The sequence below is a fragment of the Amblyraja radiata genome, chromosome 2, assembly GCF_010909765.2.
Source record: "Amblyraja radiata isolate CabotCenter1 chromosome 2, sAmbRad1.1.pri, whole genome shotgun sequence".
NCBI lineage: Eukaryota > Metazoa > Chordata > Chondrichthyes > Rajiformes > Rajidae > Amblyraja > Amblyraja radiata.
Genome location: NC_045957.1, coordinates 138,963,132 through 138,980,541, shown reverse-complemented (window position 1 = coordinate 138,980,541; position 17,410 = coordinate 138,963,132). Strand labels below are relative to the sequence as shown.

At 43.3% G+C, this 17,410-nt stretch overlaps 1 protein-coding gene across 17 annotated transcripts in view; it reads left to right on the top strand.

The window, feature by feature from the left end:
* The window catches only part of fhod3 (formin homology 2 domain containing 3), a 637,022-nt gene that overhangs the window by 328,062 nt on the left and 291,550 nt on the right, over window positions 1-17,410 (top strand). For all 17 annotated transcript variants that reach the window (XM_033016429.1, XM_033016409.1, XM_033016394.1 and 14 more), the window contains exon 5: window positions 9,561-9,666. In XM_033016429.1, the coding sequence (XP_032872320.1) occupies window positions 9,561-9,666 (106 nt within the window). The remainder of the gene's footprint in view (window positions 1-9,560; window positions 9,667-17,410) is intronic.

Sequence of the window (17,410 nt, the reverse complement as noted above, 5' to 3'; positions counted from 1 at the left end):
TCAACACACGTGTGTACATTGTTGTTTTACAGGGGCCACCACCAGGTGTAATGTATAGTTATGTCTACTGTAGCCCAAAGTTTTCATTCAAAGATTTGAACTGTGCCTAATTGATATTTTTTTGCTTAATATTAATTGTTTTCTAAACATGACAATAAATTAATTACGAAAAAATCCTTACTAATTTTACTGAGCTGATGTTAAAATGAATGTGAGTTATTTGTGCGAGTGTTTTTTTCCTCTCTGCAATCCTTTGCAATGCAGAGGCATTGAACAATGTTGAATGGAGCACTAGACACTTGTATTCTCAGTATTTCAACATCCCAATCCATCAATGCTGAACTGTGTGTAATAGGCAATCTGTAGTGGTAACATGGCTTCAAACGTACTTCGGGTGCTTTCTGCGAGGAGTTTGCACGCTCTTTCTGTAACCAAACAGATAATGGTTCTCCCCTCTCATCCGAACGTGTGCGGGTTTGCAGGGTAATTGGCCCTGGTGTGTCGGGAATGAATGTGAAAAAAAAGACTAGGCTTGTATTCACTGGAGTTTAGAAGATTGAGGGGGGATCTTATAGAAATTTACAAAATTCTTAAGAGGTTGGACAGGCTAGATGCAGGAAGATTGTTCCCGATGTTGGGGAAGTCCAGGACAAGGGGTCACAGTTTAAGGATAAAGGGTAAATCCTTTAGGACCGAAATGAGAAAAACATTTTTCACACAGAGAGCGGTGAATCTCTGGAATTCTCTGCCACAGAAGGTAGTTGAGGCCCGTTCATTGGCTATATTTAAGAGGGAGTTAGATGTGGCCCTTGTGGCTAAAGGGATCAGGGGGTATGGAGAGAAGGCAGGTACGGGATACTGAGTTGGATGATCAGCCATGATCATATTGAATGGCGGTGCAGGCTCGAAGGGCCGAATGGCCTACTCCTGCACCTATTTTCTATGCTTCTATGAAGGTGGGATAATGTAGAATGAGTGTGCATGTGTGATTGATGGTCAGCGTGTGCTGAGCCTATTTCCATGATGTATCTTTCAATCAGTCGATCAATTATTGCAGTATCTAGCCAGCATCATTAGACTGTCATGTAGATACACTTGCTGAAAACATTGTTTAAAAGTCTTATTGTTACCACCTGAGCCCCTATTTCATTCCCAGGTGGACTTTCTAAACTGTATACTTTACCTCTCACAGCCTGGTTGTGTGATTACTTGTAAATCCAGAGTGCACCATACATGGTGCAACCTGGCCTAATTTGACCACCAACTATAGCAAGGTTTATTTATTACTCAAACAAATTAAATTGTTGGCTGATTTTGTTCATACAACTATGCTTTGAGTTTGAAAAATTCATTGCCTTTGAAGTTACCTGCTCGTTTTTGTTTTGTTTTGAGCCCCACCTACAGAAAGACATATTTTACTCTTTTCCCCGGGAGCTGTCTAGGCAAGTTGTGCCAAGAGTTGAATCAAGGATAAGCCAAAGCTGCGATTAAGATAAGATGTCCATTCCTTTCCTTGAATATAATTGCATTTTGTAACCGTGATTATCAATTTCTATCAACAATTATTTGCATGGTATTCCATGTGATGTTGCCAACAAATGTTGGCAAATGATAGAAAATTGGTTGGCAAACAGGAAACAACGTGTAGGGATTAACTGGTCCCTTTCAGAATGGCAGGCAGTGACTAGTGGGGTACTGCAAGGCTCATTGCTGGGACCGCAGCAATTTACAATGTACATTAATGATTTAGATGAAGGGATTAAAAGTAACAATTTGCGGATGACAGATGGCAGTGTGGACTGTGAAGAGGATGATATGAGGATGCAGGGTGACTTGGACAGGTTGGGTGAGTGGGCAGATGCAGTTTAATGTGGATAAATTTGAGGTTATCCTCTTTGGTGGCAAAAACAGCAAGGCAGGTTATTATCTGAATGGTGTCAAATTGGGAAAAGGGGAAGTAAAATGGGATCTGGGGGGTCCTTGTTCATCAGTCACTGAAAGCAAGCAGGTAGATACAGCAGGCAGTGAAGAAAACTAATGGCATGTTGGCCTTCATAACAAGAGGAGTTGAGTACAGGAGCAAAGTGGTCCTTCTGCAGTTGTACAGAGCCCTAGTGCGACCACGCCTGGCGCATTGTGTGCAGTTTTGGTCTCCAAATTTGAGGAAGAACATTCTTGCTATTGAGGGAGTGCAGCGTAGGTTCACAAGGTTAATTCCTTGGATGGTGGGACTGTCATATGTTGATAGAATGGAGCGGCTGAGCTTGTATACTCTGGAATTTAGAAGGATGAGAAGGGATCTTATTGAAACATATAAGAAACATATACCTGAAGAAGGGTCTCGACCCAAAACGTCGCCCATTCTCTCTCTCCAGAGATGCTGCCACACCCGCTGAGTTACTCCAGCATTTTGTGTGTCTCCCTTCGATTTAAACCAGCATCTGCAGTTCTTTCTTCCAGATACCGAGTTAGGTGGTTATGGGGTGAAGGTCAGACAAAGTTGTGAGTTGTAAGAAGGATCTCGGAAGAGGGTCTTGTGGTTGGTATCCAGAGTTTAAGCCTAGTTTGCTGAGGGCAGAGCTGCATGTGTGGTGTAACAATACCAAGGAGGTTGGAGTCAGAGGAATGAAGAGGCTTGTGGAAGTGGACTGCAGCAGGGTGTCTATACAGTAGCTACAGAAACAGAGAGAAGCAAGACCATGAACTAATGTTAGACACAAAATGCTGGAGTAACTCAGGGGGACAGGCAACATCTCTGGAGAAGGAATCGGTTACGTTTCTGGTCGAGACCCTTCTTGAGTCTGAAGAAGTGTCTCGACCCGAAACGTCACCCATTCCTTCTTTCCAGAGATGCTGCCTGTCCTGCTGAATTGCTCTAGCTTTTTGTGTCTATCTTTGGTTTAAACTAGCATTTGCAATTCCTTCATACACATCATGGACTAATGTAATTGGAAAAAGGGCTGTAAATACAGTAGAAATTCATAGCTTCATTGAGAAAAAGGAAATAATGATGGTAATCTCCCTGTTTGTGACAACTTGTGTTGGTGTCAGTGGGTGTTTAATTTTTAGTACAGACCCGATGGGTCAGTGCTTCCACGCTGTTTGATTCTATGGTAATCAATGTGATTTACGTAATAGTTGAGATGAATTATTTGTACATGATGTGTTCTTTAATTTTGGAGCCGATGAAATACTTTCTGCAGCACTTCTGTAGAAGTTGGTGAGAGTTGTTAGGGACATAAAACCGTGTTTCTGAATAAGTTGCAGCTTTCAGGAATAGAGAAATGGGACAAATGAGCTCCCTAGACTTAACCATATAACCATATAGACTTGGGGCTATTCTGGTCCTAAGTGGCCTCTAAGTGTCAGAATTAGTGAGTATTAAGGGGCTGTCCCACTGTACGAGGTAATTCAAGAGTTCTCCCGAGTAAAAGAAAAAATCAAACTCGTGGTAAGCACGTAGAATGTATGTAGCGGGTACGTCGGAGCTCGGGACAACTCTTAGCAGCTCGTAACGCTAACGGCAGGTACTTGGGAAATGCGATAAGCTCGTGAAGACTCGTGAAGATTTTTCAACATGTTGAAAAATGTCCACGAGAGCCCCGAGTACCTATGAGCAGCTATTAACGTAATTCTCCGAGTTCGAATCAGGGGAAACTCGGGAGCTCGTACAGTGGGACAGCCTCATTAAACAGATGAAAAGTCAGATTCCAGTTGTCTCAGTTCCATTTCCATTTGACAGATGTGCTAAGATGGATTTTGTCGCCCTCTGGAAAGTTGCTAAGCAACTGCAGGAGAACATCTGGTTCTTGCACTCGACTCTTTAATCTTCCAGGATTGTGGAACCAGGTATCTGGCGAGTCAAGTGGCTATTTGGAACGTTGGGATCTGAGCAAGTTTCCTTGGTACCCCTCAATTCCATGAGATGGGTGCTGGGACCAGTCCATCTATCAAATCAGCACATTACGATGCAATGTGAGACCATCGTATTTTTCTCTTCAGGGATTAATCAGTGATTTCTAGGTTCATTTTGCAAAAGGCCTTCTGGGAGTTTGATTAATCCAAACAAGCCTGGCAGATGTTTAAAAGCTTAAAACCCGATTAAAGAGCTATTTTCTTTAAATCCTGAAAGGTAAACCTATACAGTCGAAGGTCAAACAAGGCAATAACCCAAATGCCCTTCCACAACTCAAGGGATCACAGTTCTAGAAAGGGTTGATGCTAATATCTGTTTTAACTATCTAGCCTTTGTATTTCCAGGAGGGATTTTTAATTACCCCAGTGAAATTTGATGTTGAGATCTGCCAGTTTTATTTGCCCACTGTTGTTTCCTTTATCATTCAATATATCAAACATCCACCACAAGAACATCAAATTGTTGCAGCTAGTTAGTCTATACAATTGGCTCTGTGAATATGTTTCTAATTTTTCCTAAATTTCAATTTCCAGAATTTTGTGGCAATAATGAACAGAAAAACAATATTGTAGAGAAGTTTGAGGATCGTTCGTGTAAGTTTTCTAATGGGAACTGTGATTTTCTTTAGCCTCATATTAATCTTCTCGGAGCCCCTGGATGAATTTTGGCATTGTTTTAAATGGGAATTGTAGTTAACTTGCAATCACTTTTGTTGGTGTTTGAATTCCACCTTGTGCTGAATACTATTTACATTCAAAGGAGGACCACGAGTAAAATCTCAGAATAAGAGGAAGTCCTGTTACTCATAATGGGAATTGGTGAAGCTGGGTAGATGACAATCAAACGCTATTCTGATGCCCAAGCACACTGCACTTTCAAAAATATTCAATGCTTCCCTGCCAATGGAATTGAATTGAATTTCTTTAATTTTGCTTTTGTTTCCCACTTTTGTTAATAAAGATGCAGTGCATTGATTGCTGTAACACAGTAGCAACTTGCATTCATGAGGCACCTTTAATGTTATAAAATACCCTGAGGCACTGCAGGAGTGACAGCAAACATTATTTTTTTCACCTCTAGTTCTAGAAGCTAGTTTTTTTTTAAAAGCTTCTGGGGGGTGTTGTTGATGGGGTGGAGAGACCGCACACGCCTTCAGATGGGAATGTGATTGCCAATGTTGGTGCATTTGTGCAAAAAAAAACAAAGACTCAGAGACTATGAACCAGGATGTGAGGAATGCAAAAGATCTGAAGCTAGTTGGATAATCGCATGTAGCAGGCAGAGGAAGCCTCAGGATAATTTAAAAACTAGGATATCAAGTTTTCAAATGAAGGTATTGACAGAGTGAGGGCCATCATAGGTTATTGAGTCTTGGGGTGCAGTTTGAACGAGATTGATTCAAGTACTAATACGGGCAGCAGTATTTTTTGGAAGTTATTTTGTGGATTAGAAGAAGACTGGATGACCAAATAAAGTGTGAGAATGGTTAAGTCTAGGTGAAGGCTGAGATGAGAATTGTTGCCACAGGTGAGAAAAGTTGAGGTCAGGCGATGGAAACAATAGTTTGATGTTTGGCGATGGAGTGGATGTGTGGTGCGAAGCTCATCTTTGGTTCAGTGAAATGGTGAAAGAAAACATGGAACAATACAGCACAAGAATGGTCCTTCGGCCCACAATGTTTGCACCGAACATAATGCCAAGTTGAACTGATCTCATAGAAACATAGAAACATAGAAAATAGGTGCAGGAGGAGGCCATTCGGCCCTTCGAGCCAGCACCGCCATTCATTGTGATCATGGCTGATCGTCCCCTATCAATAACCCGTGCCTGCCTTCTCCCCATATCCCTTGACTCCACTAGCCCCTAGAGCTCTATCTAACTCTCTCTTAAATCCATCCAGTGATTTGACCTCCACTGCCCTCTGTGGCAGGGAATTCCATAAATTCACAACTCTCTGGGTGAAAAAGTTGTTTCTCACCTCAGTCTTAAATGGCCTCCCCTTTATTCTAAGACTGTAGCCCCTGGTTCTGGACTCGCCCAACATTGGGAACATTTTTCCTGCATCTAGCTTGACCAGTCCTTTTATAATTTTATATGTTTCTATAACATGCCCCCTCATCCTTCTAAACTCCAGTGAATACAAGCCTAGTCTTTTCAATCTTTCCTGATATGACAGTCCCGCCATCCCAGGGATCAATCTCGTGAACCTACGCTGCACTGCCTCAATCACAAGGATGTCCTTCCTCAAATTAGGAGACCAAAACTGTACAAAATACTCCAGATGTGGTCTCACCAGAGCCGTATACAACTGCAGAAGAACCTCATCTGCCATATCTGATCCTTATCCCTCTATTCCCTGCATTTCCCATGTGCCTATCTAAAAGCCTCTTAAACGCCATCCTCATATTTAATTGTGAACAGTTTTGGATCAACTTCAGCCACCAATTATTGTCGAATTAATTTTATGTTAGGAGCTGAATAGAATTGCTTGTGTCCCTCAACAATTTAACTGGAAGATCTTTGTTCAATTAGTGTCTAATACGATACGATAGAGCTTTATTCATCCCCGGAGGGAAATTGGTCTGCCAACAGTCACAACACACAAAAAGGTACACAAAAACTTGAAATTAATATTGGACAAGCCGTGACAGTGAAAGATTTGAGAGAAAGTGAACAATTCATCATACTCATCAACACTTTCTTGCACAGACAGCTGATGGTGGGCAATAACTGCTGACCATGCCAGCAAAGATGTTGACAATGTTTTGTAAAATAAATGTTTTTGTTTGGCCGAAGTGTTATGCAGTTTAATTCCGAAAATTAAGAGCAAAACCAAATATGTCCCATTTCAAGTCCGTGGGCAGCTGCCGATTTTGCTTTCCAACAACAGCAGTGTCATTTTCATCTGGTTCTCTCTTGAACCGTTGAAGCTACTGACCATTATTTTAATAGTTGAGATGAGGGTCAATGCTACATAAACATTTTAAATTTAGCCGGTGGGAGTAATTAAATTATGACTGAATGCATGGAGATATCCAGAGCAGTTGTATTGATGTTTCAACAAGCTGGGGGTTCTGATTAGGGTCAACATTTGGTTCTCCTGCAAGTTTTTTTTGTCTGAATGCATCCAAATATTGATAAAAATGTTCCAAAACCAGCACACAACACTTATTTGTCATGTTGGCTATGATGTAATGGTTAGTTTATAATCCTTGCAAAGGTTAGTATTCAACTGTTATCAGGCAACTGAACCATCCTACCAACAACTAGAGAGCAGTCCTGAATTGCTATCTGCCTCATTGGAGACCCTTGGACTATATTTGATCGGACTTTACTGGCTTTAGCTCGCACTAAACAGTATTCCTTTTATCAAGTACACTGTACACTTGGGATTTCTTGATTGTAATCATGCATTGTCTTTCTGCTGACTGGTTAGCACGCAACAAAAGTTTTTCACTGTACCTTGGTACACGTGACAATAAAGAACGCTTGCTCCAAAACAAATTAAAAGGAATTGTATGGTTGGGTGTGATTTCCCATTGAACAATACCGACAGGTAATTTTCAATTTTCTCAGCATATTCTCTTTCTAATTAATTATTTGAATCTGAGAACTTGCCACGAATGGTGGTAAATATAAGTTGAGAAGGGATTGTGTTAGAAGAGGAACAGCATTGCACTGCGCAAGTTATGTTGTGGAAGTCTGTATAATTTCTGATATAGTGTTCAATGATGCCAAGCCATTAAATATGTAACAGAGAGCTGTGCAATTATAGTCATGCATATGGTGCTTGGCTGTACCTTACAGTTGTATCATTAATCAGGTGAGGTTTTCCTTTTGGGGTTATTAGTTTATTGTCTACCATCTGGGTGCATTTGCAATCGGAAGGGTTTAGTTTCGAGATATAGTGTCGATTAAGGTCTTTCGGCTCACCGAGTCCGCTCGGACCAGCCATCCCCGCACATGAACGCTATCCTACACTCGGGACATTTATTACATGTATACAAGCCAATTAACCTACAAACCTGTATGTCTTTAGAGTGTGGGACAAACCAAAATTCATGGGGAGAATGTACAAACTCCATATGGACAAGCACCAGGATTGAACCCAGGTCTTTGGCGCTGTAAGGCAGCAACTCTAGCGCTGCGACACTGTGCTGACCCAAACCCAAATGCAACCATATGGAATCTGTATGGCAAGGCAATTATTGGGCCATTTAGTTAAATAGAGAGCTACCTGTCATGTAAAAACTAACATGGCTAAAGACTAATTTAAAATGGACCAGTTGTATCTGAGGATTGAACCAAATGCTTATGCCTGCATTATGTATGTTCAAAGTGAGGACACATGTTTTCTGGAAGAAGATCATCTTATATTCATTCCACTAAGGCGGCATACAATCCAATGACGAGAACATTTAGTTCTCTAATTTCAAGTAACCCTCTGATCGTTCCACATTCCCCCCCCCCCCCCCCTTCCCTGTTGCACGCACCTTTGTCCCGCATCATCCTTTACCCTGTTTCATTCCTCCTCCTCCTCCTGCTCATCTTGCACCCCACCCCACTCTTTTTTCCTTTCATCCCTCCTTTTTCTTCCCCTTCCCCCACCCCCAGTACACCCAACCATCCCTCTGGCTTTACATTTCACACTCCTCCTTTTCCTTTGTCTCCATTCCATCTCTGCCCATTGTCACTGTCTCCACCCATCTGCGGATCACCCTTCCGCACCTGTATTCTCCACTTGCCCAAAATATTGTCTGTCCATTTCCCTCCCGCAATGTAGTGCTGTGTTTTTGCTCAAGATTCCAGCATCTGCAGTCTCTTGTTTCTTCAGGATGCTCTTATCTAGGATTGAAGTGGCAGATAATCACCTTAGATGCTATCTGAAACTGGACTTAATTGGGGAAAGTTTATCGATTAACAGCCATTATTGATAACAAATTCAATTAGTAATACTGGAATTTGGATGCGTGTGGCACATTTGCCCAAAGTAGTCATGCTTATTTTCTAAACTCTAATTTTAACCCTCTGTGTTTTGAATTTGATTGAAGATGATACATTTTGTTTGAATAACACTACATTAGCATACTTTAAAGCAGGATTTGAATATGGTTCAATACAATGGGAGAGAAAATGTTTCCCTTGTTGTAAAGGTCTTTGTAAAATGCATTTGCAGTGCCATATATGCAAGAGCGGGATTTGTTATGTAATATTGACTTTATTTTTTGCACTTTATCTGCAAAGACATTAACAATGATTATAGTGGAGGGTTGAACCTTTCACACTGGGCTTCTGTAAGCTGTTCACTGTTTTGTATTATTCTCCTTGCTCTCTTTATTTCAATCTCTCTCTATCACATGACTGGACGGTGATAGAGTAAAAAAGTAATTTCTTATTGGCTTAGTTTAAAAATTAAATGTTTGAAACAAAAGAGAAACTGAGACTAAAATGAATATTTGAGACTGGGAAATAAAATGTTGTGGCATCATAAGTTTGATTCTGTTACAGCAATAGGTTTCATTATCTTGCAGCAAGAGGTTTCCTTATTTTGCATGTAAAGGAGAAAAGACAACTAATTCTGCTTGCATGTATACATGCGTTTCCCTCCTGTTGTAACCTCCGCATTGTGCTCTAATCCCATTAGGACGACAAGGATTTGGTCCACGAGTTTGTCGTTGCTGAGGGTCTGACATGTTTGATAAAAGTGGGAGCAGAAGCAGACCAGAACTACCAGAATTACATCCTGAGAGGTAAGCAATGCATTCCCCACTGTCTCGATGCTTTCTAACGGAAACACATGGTTTATTTCTATCTACATCTCATGCCAGAGCTTAAGCAGACCCCACTGAGCAATAACTTAAATGGGTGGTTCAGCCCAGTAGTTTTAGCAAGATGTAATTTCTGCTGGAGTTTACTGTATGTTCCATGAAAGATCTTTACTTGTGTGCGTAACTATTTTAGTCTCTTCTGCCTGCATAGAGACTATGATTGTTTACTTATCCGATGACATTATGCTTCAATGAATAGTTTTAACCGCATCTACATTTTGATCTTGAGGAAAAAATCAAATTTGATTTAAAAAATATTCCACAAAGATGATTCAATATCAATCTGAGGCTGTTATGGATGCCTGATCATTACTTTACTACCTGCTACCCAGCACATCCCTTCACTCCACCTAAGATAGACACAAAATGCTGGAGTAACTCAGTGGGACAGGCAGCATATCCAGTGACATTTCGGGTCGAGACCCTTCTTCAGACTGACCGCCTCCCTGCCCTGCACTCTACCTATGGTATTTGAGTTTGGCTGGATTGTATTTATGTAAAGTATTATCTAAGTTGATTGGAAAGCTTTTACACTGTACTCAGTTCACCCAAGCCTAAACCTATGGCACAGTTAGGAAATATGAAGCTGTGGCATCAACCTAAACACGGGCCACTCATGCTTGAACCCTCGTCAGGAGATACGAGGGCAGGCACGTGACATCATGGGCTAGAGGGAGTGTCCTGGCACTTAAGGTCTCTCACCTCGAGACCTTGAGGAGTCAACCGGTAGCTGAGCCCAAGAGAACAACCTCGCTCAGCTACAGCAACATAGTAATATAGTTAGTGCACCAACCTAACGTGTCACCACTGAATAAACGACTCTTTGAACCAGCCTGACGTCTCACCTTTATTCACCACGTTTGGTGCCGCAACAAAGCATTGCCCCACTAGATCATGAGAGGAATAGATTGGGTCGATACACAGAATATCTTGCCCAAAGTAAGGGAATCAAGCATCAGGTTGATGGTGAAGGGGAAAATAATTTAATAGGAATCCGAGGGGTAACTTTTTCACACAAAGGGTGGTGGGTGTGTGGAACAAGCTGCCAGAGGAGGTAGGTAGACAAAAGTGCTGGAGAAACTCAGCTGGTGCAGCAGCATCTATGGAGCGAAGGAAATAGGCAACGTATCGGGCCGAAACCCTTCTTCAGACTGAAGAAGGAGGTAGTTGAGGCTGGGACAATCCCATTGTTTAAGAAACAGTTAGACAGGTACATGGATAGGACAGGTTTAGAGGAATATGGTCCAAGCGCAGGTAGGTGGGACTGGTGTAGCTGGGACATGTTGGCCGGTGTGGGCAATTTGGGCCGAAGGGCCTGTTTCTACACTGTATCACTCTATGACTAATTAGCTGCCATCCATCTGTCTTGTTATGAATTTCCAGGTTATTTGCCATTGACTTGGAAGTTCTGGTAATGCAAAACACTTCTTATTGGTTCAGCTATGGGATTCAAGTGGAGTTGAGTATAAGGAGCAAAAAGGTCCTTCTGCAGTTGTACAGGGCCCTAGTGACACCACACCTGGAGTATTTTGTGGAGTTTTATTCTCCAAATTTGAGGAAGGATATTCTTGCTATTGAGGGAGTGCAGCGTAAGTTCATGAGGTTAATTCCCGGGATGTCGGGACTGTCATGTGTTGATAGAATGGAGCAGCTGGGCTTGTACACTCTGGAGTTTAGAAGGATGAGAGGGATCTTATTGAAACATATAAGATTATTAAGGGATTGGACATGCTAGATGCAGGAAACATGTTCCCAATGTTGGGAGAAATCCATTACCAGGGGCCACTGTTCAAGAATTAGGGGTAGGCCACTTAGAATGGAGATGAGGAAAAACTTTTTCACCCAGGGAGTTGTGAATCTGTGGAATTCTCTGCTTCAGAGGACAGTGGAGGCTTTCAAGAGAGAGTTAGATAGATCTCTTAAAGATAGCGTAGTCAGGGGACATGGCGAGAAGGCAAGAACGGGGTACTGATTGTGGATGATCAGCCATGATCATATTGAATGGCGATGCTGGCTCGAAGGGCCGAATGGCCTACTCCTGCACCTATTGTCTATTGTCATAAAACCAAATCTCTCTCTCACATGCACAGACACAATAACCGAGTAAGAAAGTAATGAGTTTTAGTCTTTGTTTAAGAACTGAGTGAGCTTAACCCAAAAGGACAAGGTTTCCAAATCAAAACATCAACTTTAATTTAAAAGAAAATGTTGGAAGCATTCAGAGGGCCAGACAGCAACTCTAGAAAGTGAATCATTGTTGATAGTTCAGGTCCATGATCTTTTGTCAGAACTTCGAGAAAACATTGTAGTTTCAATGTGTTTTAATTTATATCAGCAACATATAATTGGATTTACAGTTATCATTTTCATTCATTGTTTCGGCACTCGGGAAGGCATTCAGTTTGTTCAAGGAGTATCTTGAGTTATAGATGTTCACTTTAATCGAATAGATCTCACAGAGGGCAGTGGAGGCCAAGTCACTGGATGGATTTAAGAGAGAGTTAGATAGAGCTATAGGGGCTAGTGGAGTCAAGGGATATGGGGAGAAGGCAGGCACAGGTTATTGATAGGGGACGATCAGCCATGATCACACTGGGGGCCGAATGGCCTCCTCCTGCACCTAGTTTCTATGTATCAATCATGAGGAAGAATGTCTCTAGTTGTAATGTTATTACAAACCATGGGAGCTTGGGCCATTACTGAGCATCAGCAGAAGTCCAGCATTGTGTAGCTGTTTAAGACTTATCTACTCAAAGTACTTTTTATTTAAGTGCTTTGTTGTGCTGTAGAATTGAATACATTTGCAGAATAACTTCTATCCTTTAAGAGTGTTTTACATTTTCTTGTACAAATAACTCAAATGAGTAGAATTTCCCCCAAATCAGCAGGCGAAGGCCGAAACTAATGGCTTTGCACCCCGTTCTATACTCCGCTCCTTCTTGGCTGGAGAACCCATCGACCTCTCTTTTTAGAAAATGGATTGGACTGTTCACAATTCTAGTTTCACGTCAGACTGTGGAACGAGGTTGGGACCACAAAGTTACAGCATTACCAAGACTGCCCATCTTCACCCACAACAGCGAAACAGAAAGTGCTGGAGGAATCCAGCAGATCAGGTGTCATCTGAGGAGAGAATGAACAGGCAATGTTTCAGATTGGGAAAGGGTCCCAACATGAAAAAAAAAAAAAATCACCTTTCCGCTCCCTCCACAGATGCTGCCTGGCCTGGCCTGGCTCAAGATTTCAGCATCTACAGTACTTTTGAAGGGTATCGACCCTAAACCTCACCCACTCCTTCCCTCCAGCGATGCTGCCTGTCCCGCTCTTACTACAGCTTTTTGTGTCTATCGACAGTTCTTTGTCGCCATTCACCAACACAGGGTTTTCCAATGCCTCCCCATGTCTTAGTACACTTCAAGGTGTATCTGTTATCTTCAGAGTTAACTATTCCATGCTTTCCAAATATACTTGAAGTCATCCAGCAATTGCCATTCTATGTTTTATGTCTCTTATGGTTTATTTTAAATATATACTTTAGTAGCATCTTTATTGGAGTTGCCATTTTATCTCAAATAATATGCATTCATAACATATTTATCATTATGCAGCTTTGGCACTCCAACTTTAATTGGTGTGTAGGTAGTTATTATCAAAACAAAATATCTTCAGACACTTCAAAGAAGTGTTAACAAATGCAACAAACCAGGTGCAGTTTTATCAAATGTATTGCTCATCTACACCATTTAATATTAAAAGCTTGTCATTTAAAACAAAAAACACCCACCTAATTTCATCAAATAGATACAAAAAGCTGGAGAAACTCAGAACAGGCAGCATCTCTGGAGAGAAGGAATGGGTAATGTTTCCGGTTGAGAATGAAGGGTCTCGACCGGAAATTTCACCCAATCCTTCTCTCCAGAGATGCTGCCTGTCCAGCTGTGTTAAGGGCCTGTCCCACCTGGGCATCATATGCGCGTCACGCAGGTGGCGGGCGAAGATTTTGTGAAGACCAAAATCCTGGGGCGAAGCGCGCGACCGTGCGTCACTGCCTACGTCACCACGCACCATGCACGCATCACGTGCGTGTCACGACTCGTGTGTCGTGACACTTAAATGATGTTGCGTAAATGACGCGCAAATGACGCCCAAGTGGGACAGACCCTTAACTCCAGCTTTTTGTGTCTATCTTCAGTTTAAACCGGCATCTGCAGTTCCTTCCGACTAATTTCATCAGATGTATGGTGTTATGGCCGCAACTACAGAAATGTCTGGAATGTCAAAAATCATAGAGATGTTATTGTTGCCAGAATAGTGCCCTGGATCAGACATCCTTATCAAGCATCTGATTATACAAAGGTATGCAGAGCACTAAAGGTGCTGATCCATTGGAGTTGTGTGCCAACCTGCTGCCGTGTGCATTCTAGAGTGTACTCTATGCATCTCTGATTACAGTTATATAGGTCAGCATCTGGCATGTTGAGGGCGAAAAAAAATCTAATCCTTTTATCTCTAAATGCCGAAAGAATTTGTGTAAGGTGAAATAGCGAGCATTAATTGCTCTCCATGGCAACTTGATCCCATTTTATGCTGTGTATCCTGTAAACCTGGTCAGCGAGTGAATGTATAGGGAGGAATGTTGCTCCAGGATCGTAGAATTTATTTCACCAATAAACAGATTTTGCACCTGTCAGATGTTCACCAGCACATTTTCTCTTTAGGGTTGGCACAGTGGCGCAGCGGTAGAGTTGCTGCCTTACAGCGTCAGAGACCCAGGTTTGATCCTGATTTAGGGTGCTGCCTGTACGGAGTTTGTACGGTCTCCCTGTGTCCAGGTGGGTTTTCCCCGGGTGCTCTGGTTTCCTCCCACACTCCAAAGACATACAGATTTGTGGGTTGGTACACAAAAATGCAGGAGAAACTCAGCGGGTGCAGCAGCATCTATGGAGCGAAGGAAATAGGCAACGTTTCGGGCCGAAACCCTTCCTCAGACTTCCTCAGTGGTGTTGAATTCTTCAGTTGCTGTTTCCGTAACATATTTGTTTTACGAGACAGGGCTGTTCACCCTGTGCTCAACCTCCAACCTGGGGGACCAGTGGATCGCTCTTCATCTCGCCTCGACCCTTCGACCTGTCCAGCATGGGAAACCCTAACAGGAGACGAATCTCCCGCTGGCGTAGCTCTAGGGGTCACTGAGACACACTAGCTCCCCGACCACGACAAGGTTGCAATCCAAAGCCTTACTTTAACACAATCACCTATTTTGTTCTCTCTGCCAGTCTATCTGATGAATTGTAAATTTGAAAGCAAATATAATGCAAACTGTAGGAGGAGTGGAGCAGGATGAGCAGAACATGTTTAGGGAAAGGAATTCTCGATGAGTTGGGTTACCACCAGGAGCGGGGTCTCCCTGGGGAGGAGCTCCAGACCGCCGGCCCTGCAGTCTGCGGTGCTTCTGGCTGCGGCGCGGCGCATATTTAAATCTACGACCGCCGGCCTGCGGCTTAAACCAGCCTGAAGCCGCGCTCTCCGGTGGGGAGGAGCTGATTCTGGACTTACCTTGACTTTTACCTTGTCCTTTTACCATCTGGACGCCCGCAATGACGGCTTCGGAAGGTTGAGGTCCCGACCACGGGGGGAAATGGAGGAGGACTGGCCAAATGTTGTGCCTTCCATCACAGTGATGAATGCTGTGGTGGATGTTTGTGTTAAATTTTGATCATGTATTGTGTGTTCTTTCTCATTGTACCGCTGCTGGCAATTTCAGTTCACTTGCACTTTATGTGCAATGTGATGAATAAAACCATATTGTATTGTATTGTATTGTATTAAGACCCTGCATTGGAGACTGAGAGTGGAGAGGGAGGATAACTATTATCATAACTAGAAGGGAGGGGCCAATAGGTGGGCTGAACAGTGATGGATAAATGGAGTCAGGTTGAGGAGGAAGATTGATGGAGCTGCAAGATGGAAGCAGACAGAGGGAAATAATACGGACAGATGGAGTCGGGGAGGGTAGGGTGAAAGTGGAGACAGGTGCTGGAGGGTGATTGTGGGCAGAGTGCCGGTGCTCTGCAAATTGGTCGCTGAGTCTGCACTTCGTCTCGCTGATGGAGAGGAGGCCACGCGGGGGAGCCGAATGCAATAGACAAGGTTGGAGAAGGTGCATGTGAATTTTCGCCTTGTTTGGAAGGGCTGTTTAGGACCCTGCTTCGTGGTGAGGGGGGGGTAGATGTAAGACCAAGTGTGACACTTCCTGCAGTTACAAGAGAACGTTCTCTGGCGTTGGGATATGTTTGGGTGGGCGGGGAGAAATGATCGACCCAGGGAGTCACGAAGCGAGACCTCCCTCCCGAAGGCAGAAAGGAGCAGGAGGGGAAAATGAGGCTGGTGGTGGGATCCTGTTCCAGCATGCGGAAATAGTGAAGGATATTGTGTTGGATGCGGCTGCTGGTGGGATGAAGGGAGAGAAGTGTCAGAAATTGTCCAGGTTAATTAGTAATCATAACAAAGATTGACTGATACTTTATTGTCACGTGTACTTGATACAGTCAGATTCTTTGTTTACATACAGTACAAGCCATGTACAAAAGCCATGCCTGGTGCTGACAGGAGTGAGTAGTTTCCACATTCAGCCTTGTCCCCTTTCTTGAAAATGGTCATAGACCTGACAAAGGCTTTTGACTCAGTTGACCGGCATGCTCTTTGGAGCAAACTATCAAGGTACGGTTGTCACGACAAGTACATCAGAATATTGAGGCTTCTACACGGTGGCATGTCAGTCACAGTGCTCAGCAACTGCGACTCTGAGTCTGAGCCCTTCACTGTGGAAATGTGGTTCAAACAGGGATGCATCATCGCACCCACCCTGCTTGTCATCTTCATTGCTGCCATACTTCACCTCATTGGTGAAGAGCTGCCACAGGGGATCCCAATCCTCTACAGAACTGACGATGGGCTCTTCAACCTTAATAGTTGAAGGCCAAGAGCAAATTCAGTAACACCGCCATCATGGAGCTTCAGTATGCGGACTACTGCGCCATTGCAGCACACTCTGCAGAAGACCTCCAGGGCATCCTGAATACCTTTGCCAAGGCATACAGAGCAATGTGCCCAGCCTTAAATATCAAGAAGACCCAGATCCTACATCAACCTCCACCCAACCAGCCGTCTACCCAGCCCACTATAAAAGTGGACAACACCACTCTTGAAAACGTTGATCACTTCCCCTACCTTGGCAGCATCCTTTCCTTAAAAGCTGACATCGACTCTGAAGTCAACCATCGCCTGAGGTGTGCCAGCGGCGCCTACATCAGACTCAGGAAAAGAGTCTTTGAAGACTGAGACGTAAAGGCTCAAACAAAACTGCTGGTCTACAGAGCCGTTGTCCTCTCCACCCTGTTGTATGGAGCCGAGTCATGGACCACCTACAGCGGGCACCTGAGAGCCCTGGAACAATACCATCAAAGATCCTTACGAAATATTCTGAAAATCAGCTGGGAGGACAAACGCACCAACATCAGCGTTTTGGAGGAAGCCAACATGACCAGCATCACCACCACAATAATGCAGCACCAACTTCGATGGACTGGCCATGTCATCCGCATGTCCAACACACGTCTCCCCTAAACAGATCCTGTACTCTCAACTGAAGGAAGGTCGGCGAGCC